Source organism: Adiantum capillus-veneris, chromosome 23 (genome assembly GCF_014529385.1).
Source record: "Adiantum capillus-veneris isolate H3 chromosome 23, ASM1452938v2, whole genome shotgun sequence".
NCBI lineage: Eukaryota > Viridiplantae > Streptophyta > Polypodiopsida > Polypodiales > Pteridaceae > Adiantum > Adiantum capillus-veneris.
Genome location: NC_140953.1, coordinates 148,566,816 through 148,585,141, shown reverse-complemented (window position 1 = coordinate 148,585,141; position 18,326 = coordinate 148,566,816). Strand labels below are relative to the sequence as shown.

General features: G+C 40.9%; 1 protein-coding gene and 1 pseudogene across 5 annotated transcripts; both read left to right on the top strand.

Annotated features, from left to right (window-relative positions):
• The first annotated feature begins 4,934 nt into the window (after positions 1-4,934).
• Positions 4,935-7,307, top strand: LOC147428809 (uncharacterized). Of its 5 annotated transcripts, XM_086497444.1 has the most exons (5): positions 4,959-5,054; positions 5,136-5,197; positions 5,365-5,431; positions 5,518-5,612; positions 5,721-7,307. In XM_086497444.1, exons 3-5 carry the CDS (start codon positions 5,429-5,431, stop codon positions 6,853-6,855), a joined length of 1,233 nt encoding a protein of 410 aa, XP_086353570.1. In that variant the 5' UTR covers positions 4,959-5,054; positions 5,136-5,197; positions 5,365-5,428; the 3' UTR covers positions 6,856-7,307. The 5 variants fall into 5 exon arrangements, with proteins under 5 accessions (XP_086353571.1, XP_086353569.1, XP_086353567.1 ...); XM_086497443.1 differs by having other exon boundaries at positions 4,936-5,197; XM_086497442.1 differs by having other exon boundaries at positions 4,937-5,431; positions 5,721-6,861; positions 6,967-7,307.
• Positions 7,308-15,896: 8,589 nt separating this feature from the next.
• LOC147428808 (histone H3.1/H3.2-like) lies at positions 15,897-17,159 on the top strand (annotated as a pseudogene).
• Positions 17,160-18,326: the final 1,167 nt, after the last annotated feature.

The window sequence follows — 18,326 nt, the reverse complement described above, 5'->3', positions numbered from 1 at the left end:
TTTTGCTTAAGCATAGACGTGCATTCATATCACATATAATTGTCTTTCAAAAATATTAATCTTTTAATGGGTTGTTTTGTAATGTGTTTTGATTTGATGAGTGAAGTTTTCCATAGTTGTTTAAGAGTATGCATTATTTGTTATTTAGAGAACAATCCATTTTATATGTGTGCCTTAAATCCTATGTGGGAAGCCTACTAAGTAGGTGGCTAGTATCATATGTTTTGAAATTGAGATTTGTATCAGTTCACAAGGTAAAGCTATTTGTTTTTTGACAAATTACATTGAAACAATTGGTTTATTTTAATCTAGTAGTCATTATATTTGTTGCTTTTCATGGTTTGTTCTCTTAACATCTATTGCAAATGAAAAATCACTACAATGTACACTTCTATTCATTTGCAGTTCAACATGTATTTTTGCAAAAGCATGTGCTTCTAAAATTGTTATGTTACTAGTATACATAAAAAATAGTGGGTCATTACATTCCATACGAAATCTGTATGAGGGGGGATGGCTCATTGCGAGAACGTCCATATCTTGTCCGTATGTAGGGGGGTAGGTTAGCAAGTAAGATACCGTACATAGGGGGGTTTCTCTAATTTTGATGCACACAGGTGACATCCCACCATTACTAATAGTGAATCCCCTGGGTTCTGGGCTTGAAATTCTTCCAACTGATCAAGTCTGCCGTTTCTAGCCTATCCCCAAAATCTTTTTGGATTTGGATAACTTTTAGCCAATCAAAAGTGAGAATTTGTGTCTACTCTGGTGGTTTTTGACTATCTGTTATTTCTGGTTCTTTTGCCCTCTTTATTCAACTTTCTTGCTAGTGTCTCTTTTGCGAAATATGCTTCAATAGGTCTCAGCTATCGTCAACTCAATTTTCAAGCCAAAAATAAGCTAAGGTACATAGATTGTGATCCATGTTTGACCTCATTTTGACTTGAAATTTTGTTAGCACATAATCGGTCATATCTTCAGGTAGCCTTGCACAAAACTATTGCTTTTGCTCAAAAAAGTCTATCTTTTGAAAGATGCCTTGAGATGTAAATCCCAAAACTTGTCCACATATTTGTGGATAGACTCGTTGGAGAGCAGCTTTAAACTTCACCATTCGATAAAAACTTTGTCCTTTGCATCACTTGCAAAAAGGAATTGCTTCATGATGGAAATTGATAGGGTTTTCCATGTCTTTGGGGATACACCGTTGCCACAAAGGCTAGCCCACCATTGACGAGCCGAGTTCTGGAAGTGCATAGCTACATGGTGTATCTTTGAGGACTCAGTGAAGCCCTCATCTCCAAAGGCTGCATCAAATTGCTAGATGAAGGCCAATACTTTGTTGGTAGCATCAAAGATGCCATCATAGGTGAGAAAAGAGATACTCTTTCCTCCCTCTTTGAACTTCTTGAGCTTTTGTGACCTTTGCCATGCAGGGTTTTTCCCAATTTCTATGACTTGAGTGTGATTTTGGATGCAATTTCAGCTCAAACTTTGATTTCAATTGATTGGAGCCACTATCAATCAAATGGTATCAAATCTGACATAGTCTAACTTTGGGGTACATGGATCGCAATCCACGTTCCACCACCAAATCTAATGAAACTTACCAATGGATTTTTGTGAGTTTTGTGAGGTCCTTTGATGCCAACTTTTTGATTTTTGATCAACTTTGGGTCTCTACCATCAAATTTCCTAAATTTCAAAGTTATGGTCATTTTTGCCAAAATATGGTTTTTAGCCCTTTTTTTCCCTGACCGTTTCGATTTTATTTGATGGTTTTGGGTTCTACTTACCCTACTCCTAAGTTCTGGAAAGAAACTAGGAACAAAAACAAACAAAACTATGCAATTTGAAGTTGAAACAAAAAACGGAACAATACTTTCGTCCATTCATTTTTTTTAAATCACTTCACAGTTCAAGTTTGAATTGATATACCAACTCTCCATATATTTTTTCCCTTGCCTACATATGGTCAATAGCCCCACATATCTTTTGGTTTCTTCTACTTACTTGTGATTGAGCTTGATTACTTTGATGAGAGAGAGAGAGAGAGAGAGAGAGAGAGAGAGAGAGAGAGAGAGAGAGAGAGAGAGAGAGAGAGAGAGAGAGAGAGAATATATATGTCAAATGTACGTTACGTTAGGTTGTGCCTTTTGCTAAAGGAACTCCCTCTCTCTCTCCACCAAAATCTACTACCTACTGAAGCTTTTCTTGGTGAAGAAGAAGGTTTTCTTCAAAGCAATATTCTATTTCTACCTCTTTTATCATTTTTCACTATCTAATCCTGTTTGTTTATGTGTCGATCTTTCAATATGCCTCTCTCTCTCTCTCTCTCTCTCTCTCACACACACACACACACACACACACACACACACACACACACACACACACACACACACACACACACACACACACACACACACACACACACACACACACACACACACACACACACACATGGCAGAAACCTCAAACAAAAAATTCTAACACCAAGGAAAAGTATCTCAAGTTTAAGTTCCCATTTGTGGGAAATTGAAGACCTCCATTGACTCCCTCAATTTTGGGAAGCCTCCTCCGTCTAGGTAGGAGGGTGTTTATGAGTGTGCGATGTAGAAGAGATGTAAAAGGAGAGTTTATGGTTGAGAGAGAGAGAGAGAGAGAGAGAGAGAGAGAGAGAGAGAGAGAGAGAGAGAGAGAGAGAGAGAGAGAGAGAGAGAGAGAGAGGTTTTGGTGGACCAACAATGAAGAATAATTAGAATTTATGAAATTAGCGAGCTATTAATCTGTGATAATATTGGCCTAATGTCCTTATCACTAATAGAGGGCCTTTCCACTTGATTGTCACAAGGCATGCCACATGTACATATGATAGCCTACCTAGCATGCCATGTGTACTGTTTCAAACACCATGTTGAGATTGTGTGCACAAACATTAGTGTCTGGGAATCAAAACACGAAACTCATAGACACAATATGTAGGTTCATTGAGAACAATTTGCATTAGTTTGATTAGATAGTTTGTACCCTTTTACAGATGCAACTCTTGAGTGGTCGTGACCTTTGAGTATTTGTTTTTACATAAGTTGTAATTAAAGTCCAAAAATCCCACAAAATAGACCACTCCAACATTAGGTGCACTTAATAGTGATAGGAGCCAGTAGAGCCATTGCTGGATATTTTGTACCTCCTAAGAGGAGTTGATTGTAGTATTGGAGTAAAATAGTTGGCAGATAACTAACCGAATATTTCTCTAGAGGAAGAGTTTCCAACCAAAGAAGTTGATCGTAGGTTTGTATCCACCTGACTATTAGTAAATGTGAATCTTTATGAACCTAAGATCTGGTAAAGTGCTGGAAAATCTTGGTACATTTGGTGAAAACTTCAGTAGAGCCTTGATAAAAGAGAGTGTGAACTAGGGAGATAGGTTGTCTACCATCTCTGAAGAAGTGCTCGACACATACTAGCTCAAAAATGTCTGTTATGTCAGTGGAAATAGATTTGGGATTGAGGATTCAAGCCCACCCCTGAGGTATTGTATTGAGGATCACAAGTTTCTTGAAACAAAATGATCACGAACCATATATATACTTGGATACATACGATAAACCACGTGCGAAAATAGATGTCCATGAGATAGAGCTTGAACAATAATTTTAGACTAATAAAGAGAGGGGATCCTACATGGATTCTAAGGGAACTATGTATGTTGTAGTAAAGAACCCATACACTGTGGACAAATAGCGAAGATATCATGTAAGGGCCGCCTTCCATATGCTGTTAAATTACAAAATTAATCAACTCTGGGATCATGAGGCGCTTGAAAACAGACAATGAGAGCTTGGGTGTATACTACTAGGGAAATGTGGATTCAAATGAAATGTTATGGGTGAGAAATACAAGATCAACAACCCTCATGGATAGCAAGATATTGTACATCTCTAGCAATGACGATGAAGCCATGCCTATCTTTAAGTTTCGAAACAAATAAAACAATGGGTTTACATCCATGCAGTGGGAGGCACTGAAAGGAGTGATGAGATTTTGAGTTGTACAAAGGACAAATGCTTATGCTTTGGAAACAAGGAGGCATGTGTAAAAGGATACAAAGATGCTGATTATGCAAGGAATGTGGACAATAGAAGGTCCACTAGTGCCTATGTTTTCACATTTGTTAGGGGTGCAATATCACGAAGATCTCATGTGCAAGATTGCATTGCTCAATCAACCACCATTGAGGCAAAATGTATGGCCGCTTTTGAAGCTTGCAAAGAAGCTATTTGGCTTATTCGTCAAGGGGGAGATTTGGGCATTAATGATGAGATTTTGATATTGCGTAGTGACAGTCAAAGTGCTATTCAATAGGGATGAAATCGTGTGTTTCATGCGAAGACAACGCACATTGAGATCAAGTATCATTTCATTCGGGAGATGCTCGAGGACAAGTGCATCCAGCTTGTCAAGATGCGCAAACATGGCAACCCTGCTGACCTTCTCACGAAGGGTTTACCTCCTGAGCGTTTTGCATATTGTCGTGACTTGATGGGCATTGGGTAGAGCCATCATATTCTACTTACCCACTTCTCCGCTTATTGGCGTCGATTTAGAACTATCCCTCACTAAATCATGGAAGATTAGCTGAGGTTAAATTGCCTCCTTCAAAAAGTTACTACACATGGCAAAGGTGTTTACGGATTAAAAACACGTCATAATTAATTCCAAAACCTACATTTGCTGCCAATAGAGGACGGCAAACCTTGACTTCATAATACAATGCACACTCCATCAAAATCGAACCAATAAGCGAGTAAGAGAGAGAGAGAAGAAGAAGAAGAGAGTTCTAATGTCGTAGGGAACTATCCCAAGAGACCTTAAAGATCTAGCCGACAAGGAGAGTTGAACTCAAGACCTGTTATTCAAAAATGAGGGGGGGAGGGAGAGGGAGAGAGAGAGAGAGAAGAGAGAGAGAGAGAGACTGCTAGTCAAATAGCTGCATCAATGTCGTTACATGAAGGTGACGCAGCAGCTATGGCGGATGATGATAATTTCAGGTGAGCATCTCGCGTCGTCATCCGCAGCTCAAAGCTTCATTCAGTTTCCAGTTTGATATATCCCTGCACTTGACCAATCAGTGCCATTGCGTGAGGGTTGCGTGAGGGTGAATCAGCTTACGCGGGGTCACAGGTGATACTAAGTGAGTATCACGAGCTCTTAGCCTGCATGTTCAGCAGATTCTTCCTTGCTTCTTCGAATTTTCTTGAGACTGTAAAACATCATCAATTGGCCGTAAAGATGCCTCGTACACATGCAAATGCAAACGTTCTCTTCACAGCCTCAATGCTGGGAATTTTTTCCTCACAGATCTTCACATCCATAGTAGTGCAAGTGAAGCCATTCTCTCTGTGCTGTTTGACTCAAACCAGCTATGGTACTATTCAAGCTTTAGTTTTAGGTCGAACTCACAAGTATCTCCTATGCAGACTTTAAGCTCTAGTTTCTCATGCTTTTTTTCAGGTGCAAGCCTCATCAGAAAGCGTTGCTAAAGCATTCTGGAAACTGAGGCAAAGGGCCAGGTTCGGAAGGTTAAGGAGGAACCCTTTACTACCCAGGTAGGCCTTGATCTTCTTAAAGGAAAGCTTCTTGTACAACAAGTCTGTGTTATGCTGGTTATAGACAAGTCTTTGCTTCCCCCCCCCCCCCCAATCCTCTTGCAACAGATCCATTGTGTTGTTCAAAAGGAATGTGAGGCATGCTATATCAAAGCTTCAAGCATGCAAGGCGTCAGAGCATGCCCTCCTCAAGGTACAAGAACGCTTAACAAGCATTGAAGGAGAAGTTGGGAATGTAAAACAGGACCTTTCTGTACAGTGGCACACCCAGAGAAACTTGACTGGCGATCAAGCTGAGATAGCAGCAAGGAGGTTTCTAAAGAAACAGGTGGTGCCACACTTTGGAAGTGTGCAGGCAAGATGCTCTGTGAAATTTACAAACCTTGCAGAAATGTGCAGACACCTTTTTGGCCATTTACAAATCGATATCAGTATGACGGATGTGGAGAATATGATCCACAGCAACCTATATCCAAAGCTCTTCACAAGAGAAAATCTCAAGAAGTCAATCGTTCTCTTCTCTAGAAGTTTTCAATCGGCTTTGGGGAAGATGGAGCACCTACCAGCATCGGAAGCAAGAAGTTACAAAGCTTGTGCAAATGGATTGTTGGAATTGGTAAGCAGCAGAGGAAGGAAAAAGAAGAGAAGGTCCAACATAAGTGCATCCAGAAGGTTGGTGCCACCTACCCGGGATGACGTCAAAATACTTCTTAAACTGGTGTATAGCCAAGTGAAAGCTTCAACTGATCAGGCACCAAAATATCCGAGTAGGTTTACGGGCAAGGAATCAATCATAGCAGGTTTGGACGATGTCATAGCTATGGTACGTGCCATTAAAGTCCACGGCATAGATGATGAGATCCCTGTCGAAGATTTTGTAAAGGCTTTGGATTGGCAGCACAATGCACCCTTGGTTATGTTGGTAGCTGCGCACTTTGATCTCTATCGTACGATGATAGAGGTGGATGTCAGAGGGAGCTCTGATTTGCAGGAAAGAACTTTCAATGTATCATTTGGAGAGTCAAAATTTGGGTGTGATGATACAGTCCTTAAAAAGGCCGAATTGCAGATTTTTGTAATAAAGAAGGTGTTCAAATGCTTGGTGGAAGCTGTCTTACCTGGTTACCGCTTCAACTCTGATGCTTGGATCTTCTCGTGGGCGTTGAAGGGCAAAGAGGAAATTCTGGTGCATGCTGACGATGAAGGAAGAACTCATTTGACTGGATCATTTCGTGACGTGTAGTGCTGGGTAAGCTATGGCATAAGACCCAGTCTTGGGAAGCTGAGTATCAACAGGTTGTAACTCTGCATGGACTTTGAAGGAGAGAGTCTGACGGTGTGTTTGATACTGCAGATCCAACTTCAAGCAGACAGCACGGCAGGAATATCCAAGTTTGTGTCGCTGCATTTTGCTGTTCGAGGATAGCCTACTCCTCATTGCTCTGCTAACTGTAGATGGTGTTGCTAGGATAGGATTGACGGGAATCTATTTCTAGGAGCCGATGTGATGTGGCTTCTTAGTTTTGTGCAGATAGTGTAAGCCGATCTATCACGTCAGTGTATGTTAGCGTTTTGATTACAGGTGTTGCTAGGAATGCGATCTCATCGTAGATGGTGTTGCTAGAATTTCTGAACAGCTTATTGTAAGGATTGATGGAAATCTATTTCTGGGAGCCAATGTGACACGGCTTCCTAGTTTAGTTTGCAAATGGTGTCTATGATCTTTTAAAGTAAGCTGATCTATCATGTCAGTACAAGTTAGCGTTTTACAGTCTTAATGCTGTATTGACATCGGGATGCCGAAGTGCAAGTCAAGAAAACGGAAGGTTTTTGCAATGTGCTGGATCGTTTGCTGAAAACAGAGGCAAGGTGATGGATTCTTTGCAATGTGCTGGATCCTTTGCTGAAAACAGAGGCAAGGTTAGGCATGTTCAGGCTCACTAAAAATGCTGATAGAGAGCATAGCGAAATCAGCATTCACTGCACCTTGACTCACTAGGTAGCAAATTGCTCTCTTTGACAAGGGTTAATTTTGCAATTGAATTTATATTTTAAAGGCGATGAATACCTGCTACAAATAGACTTGGTAGATTTTCCAGGTGCCAAAGATGGGAAAGGTAGTACTGGTCAAGGGTGCTTTGTCTATAGCCATTTAGAAATTAATTCTTCAGTCAACACGTGCAAGAGGCAATGCGGTATGTCACTTGTTTTGAGTGATTCGATTACTTTGTTGATTTTTATGATTGGATAACGGACCCCTCTTCACTAACAGTAATGAAGAAAGTTTCTCTTTTTTTTTTTTTGAGAGAACAAGAATTATATTAGAAAAGAAAGAAGCTGCAACATTGCCTCACAAGCTCTATAAAAGAGGAGGCTTAACAAGAAATGGGGGACTGAATTGGAGTTCCAAGCAGTGGATATACAGGCTCAAAACTATTTGGAGCTTTGCCATCCATGTCAAGCACAGTTTTTTGGCCTGGACTATTTTACATCAAGGCATCTGGACAGCTAAGAAGGCCCTTCAAGCTAACTTGAAAAAGTGTAAATGTGTGGCCAAATAGAAGATGGTATGCTGATGTAGAAGTTAGTCCCTTTGTTTGTATGAAGAAAAATATAAAATGTTTAGGCATGCTATATTACTCACTCTCATTAATCTCTTGGTATGTGAGCATAATCAATGTCGTAACGGCCAAAGGTCATTTTTACCTCGTCAATTATGTTTTAGGTTCAATTTGCCGAAGTAGCCAAAATTAAGGCATATCAAGCGAGGTATTACCCTAGCCAAAAGTTTTCTCTCAAAAAACACATGCATCTAGTCCTTGAGCTCTCTTTAAAGCTTGCACTATGTTTTAATGTGTGGATTATCGTAAAGGATCAAAAGCCTAAATGTGAGTGGATAAGATGTCACATCAAGTGGACAAGAATCAAGGTTGAGGCCAAAGGTAGCAAGTAGGCAAGAAGGGTCCATATGTATCCACAACCTATATATTGTTCCCCTCTCTTATACATGGAGATAATCACTATATTTGTCACTAGAAGGGCTACTTCAATCTTTTAAGACCATAGCACAAGAGGAAAAGCAAGGTAGCTAGTCTAACTTGATGATTGAGAGTCTTCTTAGCATATCTAGTTTACATCATGCATAATCTCCTCATCCTTATATTATACAGACTAATCACTCTCACTTTCACTATATCTCATCAAGATTACAGATTGAGGCATAGCTGCTAGCGGGCTTAGTACTAACCAACAAGATTGTTTTTTATCTCCTTGTGAGTAGCGCATGATTAGCATACAAGTTGAGAAAGGGTTTAGTTTATTATTTTAAAAGTTCGTCTTTTTTCCCTTTAGCAGCATTATGGTAATCTCGAAAAGCAAAAGTTTTGGACTTAAATTTATATGATGCTAGATTTGCCTCTTTGCAAATAGGATGCATGACTCCTTTTCACTTTCATTTACAATCCAAGAAATCACTCTAGGTAGATGTCTGAGAATGACCATAGACAATCACTATGACCCTTGATTTTCTACACCTAGCTATATATTTAGGCGCAATAAAAAGGAAAAAGCTGGGGTGAGGATGACGAATTGTGGTCCCACATCTGGAGACTAAATGTGTATAGTATCTGTATCTGGGAGCATTTATAACACCCAAACCACCATATACTGAAGGTGAAATGAAAATGAAGTTGACGAATCAACCTAGTGATTGTTGCTAAAAACCAGATACATCAATTGGAAACAATTATCTCATCTAGATGCAGAGGTTGCACATCAAATTTTGAACTTACATTACACTTTAAGTTTTGCATTCAATTGCACAATTTTAAGCTCTAAGCGCCAACCAAAATCTAGGGCTCATCGCTATGTTTTTGCAAAAGCATGAAACAATCCTTCAATTAGTGTGGTTGAATCGGAGAAGGGATGCCCAAGCATTAGTAAGGTTTCTCTCAAGTTCATTTACTTACTGATAGTCGTTGACCAAAGGACATGCAAGTAAAATTAGAATTTTATGCAGTGGTTTAGCTCTTTGAGCAAGAAATGGTAGCTCAAGATGATAATTTCCTCGTGGAGTAAATGTTCAAAATTGCAAAATCGATGCTTAGCTAGTTGAGTGAATTCTTACATGACAGTATCTTTGCTTTACAGTCATCATGGACGGACAACACAATCGTCGAACCTGAAAGTGAAAGATGTAGAACTACATTCAAGAGATAATTAAGTTAGCTAGACGTGGAGATGTTGAGAGCACAAAGCTACATGTCCTAGTGCACACGTACGCACATGTGCGTGTTTTCTACAATGTAAATTTGAGTGTTTCTGGGCATGTCTATGGTATGTAGCACCTTTCTCCTTCCCTACCTCATACACACTTTAATTAGGTATTAGAGCTCAGGTTTATAGCCCATATAGAGCCGAATAGATATTCTTAAACAAACAAAAATTTTGCATGGCATGGCTATAGTTTGTTGCAATCCTAAATCCTAAACCATAAACCCTTCCAGCAACAATGTCTTTACAATACAAATTTTACAATCTAGCTCTTGCATGGAAGTGCATGTGATTAGGTAAGCTCTAATTCAAGAACTTCTTGTTCAAACTCATGCCTATGCCCGGGCAAGGCATGCTAGGAGTGTGAGGAAAATTAAGATTGATTTGGGATCTTGAGATCTCTTAGCATTCATGCATGTTGCCTTTATGCTTGCATGTAGCTAAGATTTTCATTTTTCAATAGCCAGACATGGTGTGAGGCAATTGAATGTCATGCACATGATGCAAGTCTACCTAATTGCTACGGATGGCAACATCTATATTGATTGACATGAGAGGATAATCTCATATGATAGGAGCCATCCTGATAAACATGATTTTCAATGAATACTCATCAAACAAGGCTTGAAAGCAAGTTTTCACGTCAAAACTTATCAAGCATGGCTTTTTAAATCTGTCTCAAGCAAGGTTTGTATCAATATTTTTCCACAGATCTTGTTAAACACGTCTAGCTTTGTAGCAAGCTAACAAAACCTTCTTTGTGGCACAAGGACGGCTTAAAATTAACACACGGAAGTTGTGCTTCTATGCTCGACAACTCAACACACAAGAGTTTCAAGGCAAAGCCTTGTTGCAAGAAAAACGAAAGTGCTTACCGGTTTTCACATAAGGCAAGGAACCATCCAACCTTGATGAACAAGGTGTTCGCATCAGCAAGATTTAATCTATTCACCACAAGCTCAATGCATGCTGTTGAAAACTTCAATTACCAAGAATGAATGCTCTTGATAGACTTTATTCAGCACGAATAAATACTCTTGACAAACTTCATTCAACAAGATCTTTACAAGTCACAAGATCATGCATAGCTATAAGGTAACATGCATCAAGGGCACAAATAGGGGTTAAAGCAAAAGGTATTCACACCCGGTTTGTTTACAGCTTGTTTCCCACATCGAGGTCCTTACTATCTAGATTGGTAAGAAGTTCTCTATGGAGATATTGGCAACGTAAGTTACCTAGCTCGTACTTATGTTAGTAAAGTACAAACACATGTTTTGGTCATGCCAATTCTGCACAACAATTACTTACATCCACTAATCCCTTCATAGATGAAAACTCTTTTGTACATGGAACGTAATGTCCTTTCACAACACACGGTGAGAAAATCTATTCTTGAAAACATCGATGTGTAGAAAGCTACGCAATGATGTTTGGCCAGCCAGAAACTCTCTCTTAAAGAGGGGGGGGGGGGGGATGTTAGGTGAAGGGTCTATTTGCAAATAAGTGGAAACTTTCCCTAGGGCATGGCTCTACCACATGTCATCGACAGGTCTGAAGGGTGAGTGTCTTGCTAAAGACAAGAAGGTGGGATGGCCTTTGGTCAATACACGTGGCATGCTACATAGGCTACCTTGTGTATATGTGACGTGCCTTGTGACACTCAAGTGGGAAGTCCCTCTATTGGAGATAAAGGCCATTAGGCCCCCAATAGCATCACAAATTAACAGCTCACTAACTTTAACTTCTAATTATTCTTCATTGTTGATAATATACAATAATAAGGAGCTCACATAGTGTGTGACAAGAAGATCCACCAAACCCTCTCTCTCTCTCTCTCTCTCTCTCTCTCTCTCTCTCTCTCTCTCTCTTCTCTGGAAACCCTAATCTCTCAGCTTTTGCATCTCTTCTGCATCTCAACACCCTCCTACCTAGAGGAAAGAGGCTTATGTTGGGGTAAAGGTGGTGTGTCTCTTACCTTAGTCGGATGCATCAGAGACATTCAACCGCTCATCATTTGTACACACCTTATTCTTTACTAAATAGAAGAGCAAGGGGCCCTCTCATAGATTGTGGTGAGTAGCTCCACTTATATTGTGTGTTTCCTCCTCTCCTCTCTCGCACTTCACATGCACCACTTGCCCACCCCGCTACTCTACAAGTTGTATCAAAGTGGAAGGTTATGGTGCCAGCATTTCCCTCTTCTCGGAAAGATTCACATCGGTAGCTATGAAGGCATTGTGAGCTTGACACATAGAGCTCATGTCTTTAGGTGGCAAGGAGATGAAATCCACAATCCACAAAGGGGAGAGAAAATTGAGCTTTCTACAAGCTCAAAGAGAGAGAGAAGCAGGTTGCTCAATTAAGGGGCAAATTGTAGCAGGTCACTGTTTTGCTCATAACTTGAGCTAAAACCCTTTGACTCAAAAACTTCTTTTATCTAAACAAAGCTCTCTTTGAGCTCTATGACTTTGTAGAAGAGCTTGTCAACTGATTTGGGGTGCACTTAAGTATGAAATAGAAAACACAAAGATGGTTTCTCATGACATATTGTGTATTTGAGTTGAGTGAGAGAGAGAGAGAGAGAGAGAGAGAGAGAGAGAGCTAGCTTCATCTCAGGTTAAATATTGAAGGACTCAAGGACACATACACATTGGAGCAGTGAGAGAGAGAGAAAGAGAGAGGAGAGAGAGAGAGAGAGACATTAGGAGAAATATGGACCTTGCATGGGTCTTGTAAGGAATCCTAATTTTTAGGGAATAAGGCTAATGTTGTGTGAGGTTAAGGGGATAAGGGTATTAAAGAAGGTAGTTTTGAGTAGGCTTTTCTAGCCTTTTATTTAAACAAATGTAGGATGTGGATCTAAGGGGTTACTTTCTCTCTCTAGCTTTCTTTTTGTGAAGGAAGTATAGGGGTGTGACCACATCAGCAAAAACGTGGGTCACTAAGAGTCAAAATTTGACTTAAAAAAAAAAAACTCATTTTAACTTATTTTTTACTTAAAACTCCCTCCCAATATATATACATATCCAAAAATCATTTTTTGACCTTTTTTTACCCACAACCTTAGAAAGTCCATTTTTTCAAAAAACTTTTTCCCAAAAAAATAAAAAATACTTTGTGCTCTCCTCCTCCTCCTCTCTCCCTCTCCTCTCCCTCCCTGCCCCTACCTTTCTCCTCCTCCTCAATCTCTCCCTCCCCCCCCCCCTTCTTTCCTCCCATCTTCCTCCCTCCCCCTCTCCCTCCCCCTCCCTCTCTATCTTTTCATCCTTTGCTTCCTCACGCAACAGCTACCATGGTGCTCACGAACATCACAAATCGTTTGCTTCCACCACCAGGTACTTCGCACACCAAAAGCATACATATTCGCTTACCAACGGTGTTTGTATTGAAGGCCGCATGTGAGGGTGATCAAAGGTCATCACAGGAATATCGCGCCGCTGGTGAGACGAATGTTGACATTTGGGTGGATGGCCATGTGTATCCTTACGATCCTATAAGCCACTTCCATCCATCCTTTGACAGCCTTTTGACATTTCTTCGATATCTTGGGAGGGGAGAAGCAGGCTTGTTAGGCTATTGCAAGCGGTTGTGTATGGGTGCAGGTGCTTCTTTGCATATGTGGATGCACGAATGTTAAGCTCTTCACCTCAAGATGACGGCATTACAAGAGAGTATTGCCTCTTCAAAGAGGGTGGTTGAAACTTTTCAACAACAAATGCAGGAAAAGGATTCTCACATTAAGAAGCTTGCTAACACCATCACATACTTGAAAGAAACACCCCTTGGTGCAAGAGAACGCAAACACACATATTCATCCATTGAAACTCCTGCACATTTGGGTGAAGCATGCAAACAACGAGTGACAGCCACAAGGTGATTTGGTCTTTACTTGCATGATGCATTCTTACTTCACACTATTTTCTAACATTTATTTTTATTGGTTGCTAGAACTTCATCCAAGAGGCATGCGGTGGAACAAGCCAAGATGAACGAATCAACCTTCTCACTAGTTGTCTCAATACCCAGGCTGTGATTTCTATCTTATAATCACCTGGAGGTAAGCACATTAAGGATGCAGTCACCAAGGACCTTATGCGTAAATTGAGATATGTGGTTAGTGATGATGATGTGCAATAAGCTTGTGATGAGGCTGGAATCAGTACCAAAGCCTATCAGGCTATTTTTCAACTCCTAAAGGATGCCCTCAAAGAGCATCGCATTGTGGAAAACCTATTTCCCGTTCCACACAAGGTCACCTCTCAAAGAAGGCCACAAACGAAGATGTGTTCTCCCGCATTGGGACATACCTACACATTGAGGATACATGCCAACTTCCCTTTATGCTTCGTGCACAACAAAGGCAAGGGAAAAAGGTAAAAAACACTCCATAAGACCTTCGGAGAAGGGCTTCCTTTACACAATGTGGAACAATATTTTTGTGGACCTTAGAAGGCTTCAACAAACCATGCTTAGATTTTACGAGTTACCTGAAGAAGGTGACACACTATACTTTTTTCTTTTGGTTGTGCTCTTATCATATACTTTGAAGTATAAGGTTTTGGCACTATTTATTTTGCAGTGCTTGACACAAAGGTCACTTTTGTGCTGAAACTCGATGAGTGTCAAATAGTGAAAGGTTGAAGGTTAGAGAGGCTAAGTGTCACTCTAATGAATGAGGCCCTTTTGCAAACCAAGCGAAGGGATTCAGTCGAGCCATCTCCCACACCGTCTTTTAGCATGCAATCAAAGAAAGATATTTGGTGGTTGGGCGCTATTGAGGTGCCCAAAGAGACCAATGGAGTACTTTCATGGATTTTTGAGAGAACTCCATGGATCACAAAAGTAATACACTCCCAAATTGCAGGTGAAAAGTCAGAGGTTGAGGGTTTTGGTAGCTATGATGTGGAGTGGCACTTAGGTGGGGACTTGAAGACCATAAAGTGTTTGCTTGGCTGCAAACAAGGGGATTCTTCTCTCATGCCTTGTCCATTTTGCACTCGAGGGTAGAAACCTAACGGACAAAAATCACACAAGAGCACTGCAAAGGTCGCTTCCATGCTTCCATGGCAAGGGAATGGAGAACAAGGGTTGGATTGTCATGATGTCGGAGATGAAGGTAGAGAATGGGAAGTATCTATTCTGAGATGTCCCATGCTCAATGCCCCAAACCGTGCTCAAAAGGACCACGCTTGGAATCCAATCTTTCCATTTTCTCTATTGAATGTACATTTTTGTACATTACACGCATTCATGCGTATTTTTGATAGGCTATTGAAGCTCCACATTGACTATGCTTTCACAATGAAACCATTGGAAAAGTCCCAAGAAGCGATCGAAAGAGTGGAGGCACTCTTGAATTCCATTGGCTGTCACGATGGAAATGTGTCTATCGTTGTTGCAAAGAACACAGGGGTGGCCCATGAAATTGCTCAACAAGTGTCAATGAGTGGACCAAAGGCCACACACTTTTTGAAGAAAGTTTCCCAAGGAAAGCCAGGTCGATATACTGCTCAAAACAGCTCCAACCAGCAGGCAGGTAACCTTTGGGAGCTTTGGAAGGAGTTATGCAAAGCTACTACTGACAATGATTCAAATGGCGAGCTTGCAAACAAGCACAAGCAAGTTTGGGTACATTTTGAAAAAAGGGTCAAGCTTATGGGCCTTAATACACAACAGAAGAACAATGCCAATCATTTCAAGAAGCCTTGGCGGATTTTACCAAGGTCTTAACCCTTTCCTGGGGTGAAAATAAGATCACACATTACATGGTAAGCCATGTTACGTGATGAACTTATTACAAGGGATTGTTTTCATTAAATAATGTGGATCGTTTACTCATGTGAACAACATATCTTGTTTGCGCATGGTGCATTTTTTATGCACAAATATGGATCGCTTGAAATTTTTAGCACTCAAGACATGGAGAAGTCCCATTATCGAGCAAGGGGGGTGTACTTCAAAAATACTCGACATGGTGGTGGAATAGTGCAATCCAATTATTTGGAGGAGATGTTCAACTGATTTTTTTGCACAACATTTGCTCGTAAGCTCACAATGGAGCGTGCGAGACAATCCAAGATTGCTATTGAAGTGCGGAAATGGAGTCGTTAAGAGTATAGGAACAAGTGGAAAATGTCGCATGGCCCCGCCAAGCATGCAGCATGGCGCCAATGCAGAGTGCCACAAGGGTCAAAGTTGATTCTGCGCGAGTGACTACACGTGAACGTAGGGTCCAACTCTTAACAACATGTTCATTTAAAAAATAATAGATTTTTTCCAAAATTAGTGTGAACATGGTCCTTTTAAAATGGGCCCTTATAAATATCACATGCTCTCATAAACCACTCATTTCTTAAGCACACGGGAGCTCTTATCATACCAAATGGCGCGCACCAAACAAACCGCAAAAGAGCATCTGCCTGCCAACAAAAACACCCTCCAAGGATGTGAGAAGTCGGCATGGCTTAAAGGCACAAGAAAACGGCCACAAACACCTAGCCGTTCCAAGCACTCTTCTAGCAGTGGGCATGGTAGTAGGGCACAAGAGTCATCGAGGGCTGAAGAATCTTTACGTTCACAAGAAGAAACACCTAGATGAAGAATGAAGCAACGCGTCCAGCGGTGGAGAGAAGAAGAGGCCCAACAAACACAAGAGTCCGATAAGGAGGAGCCGCCGCGCTACAAATCACAAGCAGGACCATCCAAAACTCGAGTGGTCCATACAGACACTGAATCAGAGACAGAGCCACCATGGCAATGAGCTGATATACCATACACCGGGTACCCGTTGGGGGGAAGACACTGCCTTGAGGCCAGGGAGCTCTCCCCACAGCACAAGATCGGGAGCCAAGAGAAGAGGATGAATCAGAAGAGGATGCAGATCCAACCCCTAAGCATGTAAACAGGTGCAAGTCAAAGTTTTTCAAGAAGCGTAAACGTCGCCAGCCAGCAAATGTGCAAGTGTCCCCACAACCTCAATGGCGCTAGAAAATAGCAAGGGTATTTGCAGAAAGCCGACACTACCAGAAGACTACAGAGATTTTAATTCGACACGTCCCCTTTGCTCGCACAGTGAAGGAGGTGCTTCAAAGCTATGGAAATCAGTATAGAATGCAAGAAATAGTGCTAGAGGCTATTTAAGAAGCTGCAGAGGCCCATATCATTTCGGGGTTGGAAGATACCAACCTATGTGTCATACATGCAAAGCGAGTGACAATACAGCCAAAAGATATGCAGCTTGCACGTCGATTGCGATGGGGCTTCGAGCATTAACCGATTGCACACCCTTATCTTTGTAGTGAGATACTTTGCAATGACAAAATGATTAACAATTGTGTCTATTGTGTCTATTATCCATGTGTTTTGAGTTTATTGCTTCTGAACATGAAGAGTTAAATATAAATCAAATATTAACTTTTTGGGTATCCTATGGGACAGACAAGCCTAGAAAGTGCAAAATAAACGGTGGCCACAAGAGTGCGCAAATGGTCCATCCATCAGTTTTGGATCGCTGACTTGCTTGCCCTTGTGGCCCCCATTTTTTTTTGCATTTTCTAGCTTTTTTTACCCCAAAGGATACCAAAAAAGTTAACATATAGTGAAACCAAGTGTGTCTACAACATTAAATTAGATTTTTAAACTATCCAATGTAATTGGGCCTTTTGGTGGAGGGAACTATTAGGTAGAGTTGAAGGAGGTGATAGTGTGCTTGAAAACTTAAATTCTGAGTTGATCTCTGCACCTTTTCTAGTGTCCTTCAGTGCAAACATAGGTTCCATATGCCGCAAAAAGGGTGGCCACAAGGGTGCGCAGGACAGCCATCCGAAACTGAGGGATGGGCCATTTGCGCGCCCTTGTGGCCACCCTTTTTTTTGCACTTTGTAGGCTTGTCTGCCCCCCAAGAAACTTAAAAAATATAGATTAAGTGAAAGCAATTGTTTTTGCAGCATTACTGTAGAGATACCACTTCTTTTCACTCAGATGTGTTTTATTCTGTCCCCAGAATTAAGGTAAGTTGAAAGGAGTAATCATATGCATCCAACTTCCACTGTGTTATTACTTCAAACAAAAAAGACACAGCTTATTAAAACATATCACCGATTACAACAATTTTCAAGATTGACATATCACATTTAGAAGAATGTACAAGATAGAGAGACAATTCAAAATATTTTTTATTACTTCCAAAAAGTTGATTTCACATCATACATCTGAGGAGTTCATAATTTTCTTGACCATTTCCTGGCGCCTCTCTTGCGCGTAAGGCAACTCCCCAGTCAAGAGGGACTACGCTATGGCCTTTGGGTCAGTTGAGCCAATGGAAGCATGTATCCCTATCTGGGCAAGCACTTTACTATGGAAGCCAGTGTCAAATGCTGTGCATACAAGGGATCTACACACTAGGAAGACAAGATGCGCAGTTTGAGCAACGGTGCACAA

What these genes read in the sequence shown, in the direction of transcription:
- LOC147428809 (XM_086497443.1), top strand. An exon ending in AGGAACCCTTTACTACCCAG is followed by an intron (nt 5,613 to 5,720) that starts GTAGGCCTTGAT and finishes CTCTTGCAACAG; the next exon opens with ATCCATTGTGTTGTTCAAAA.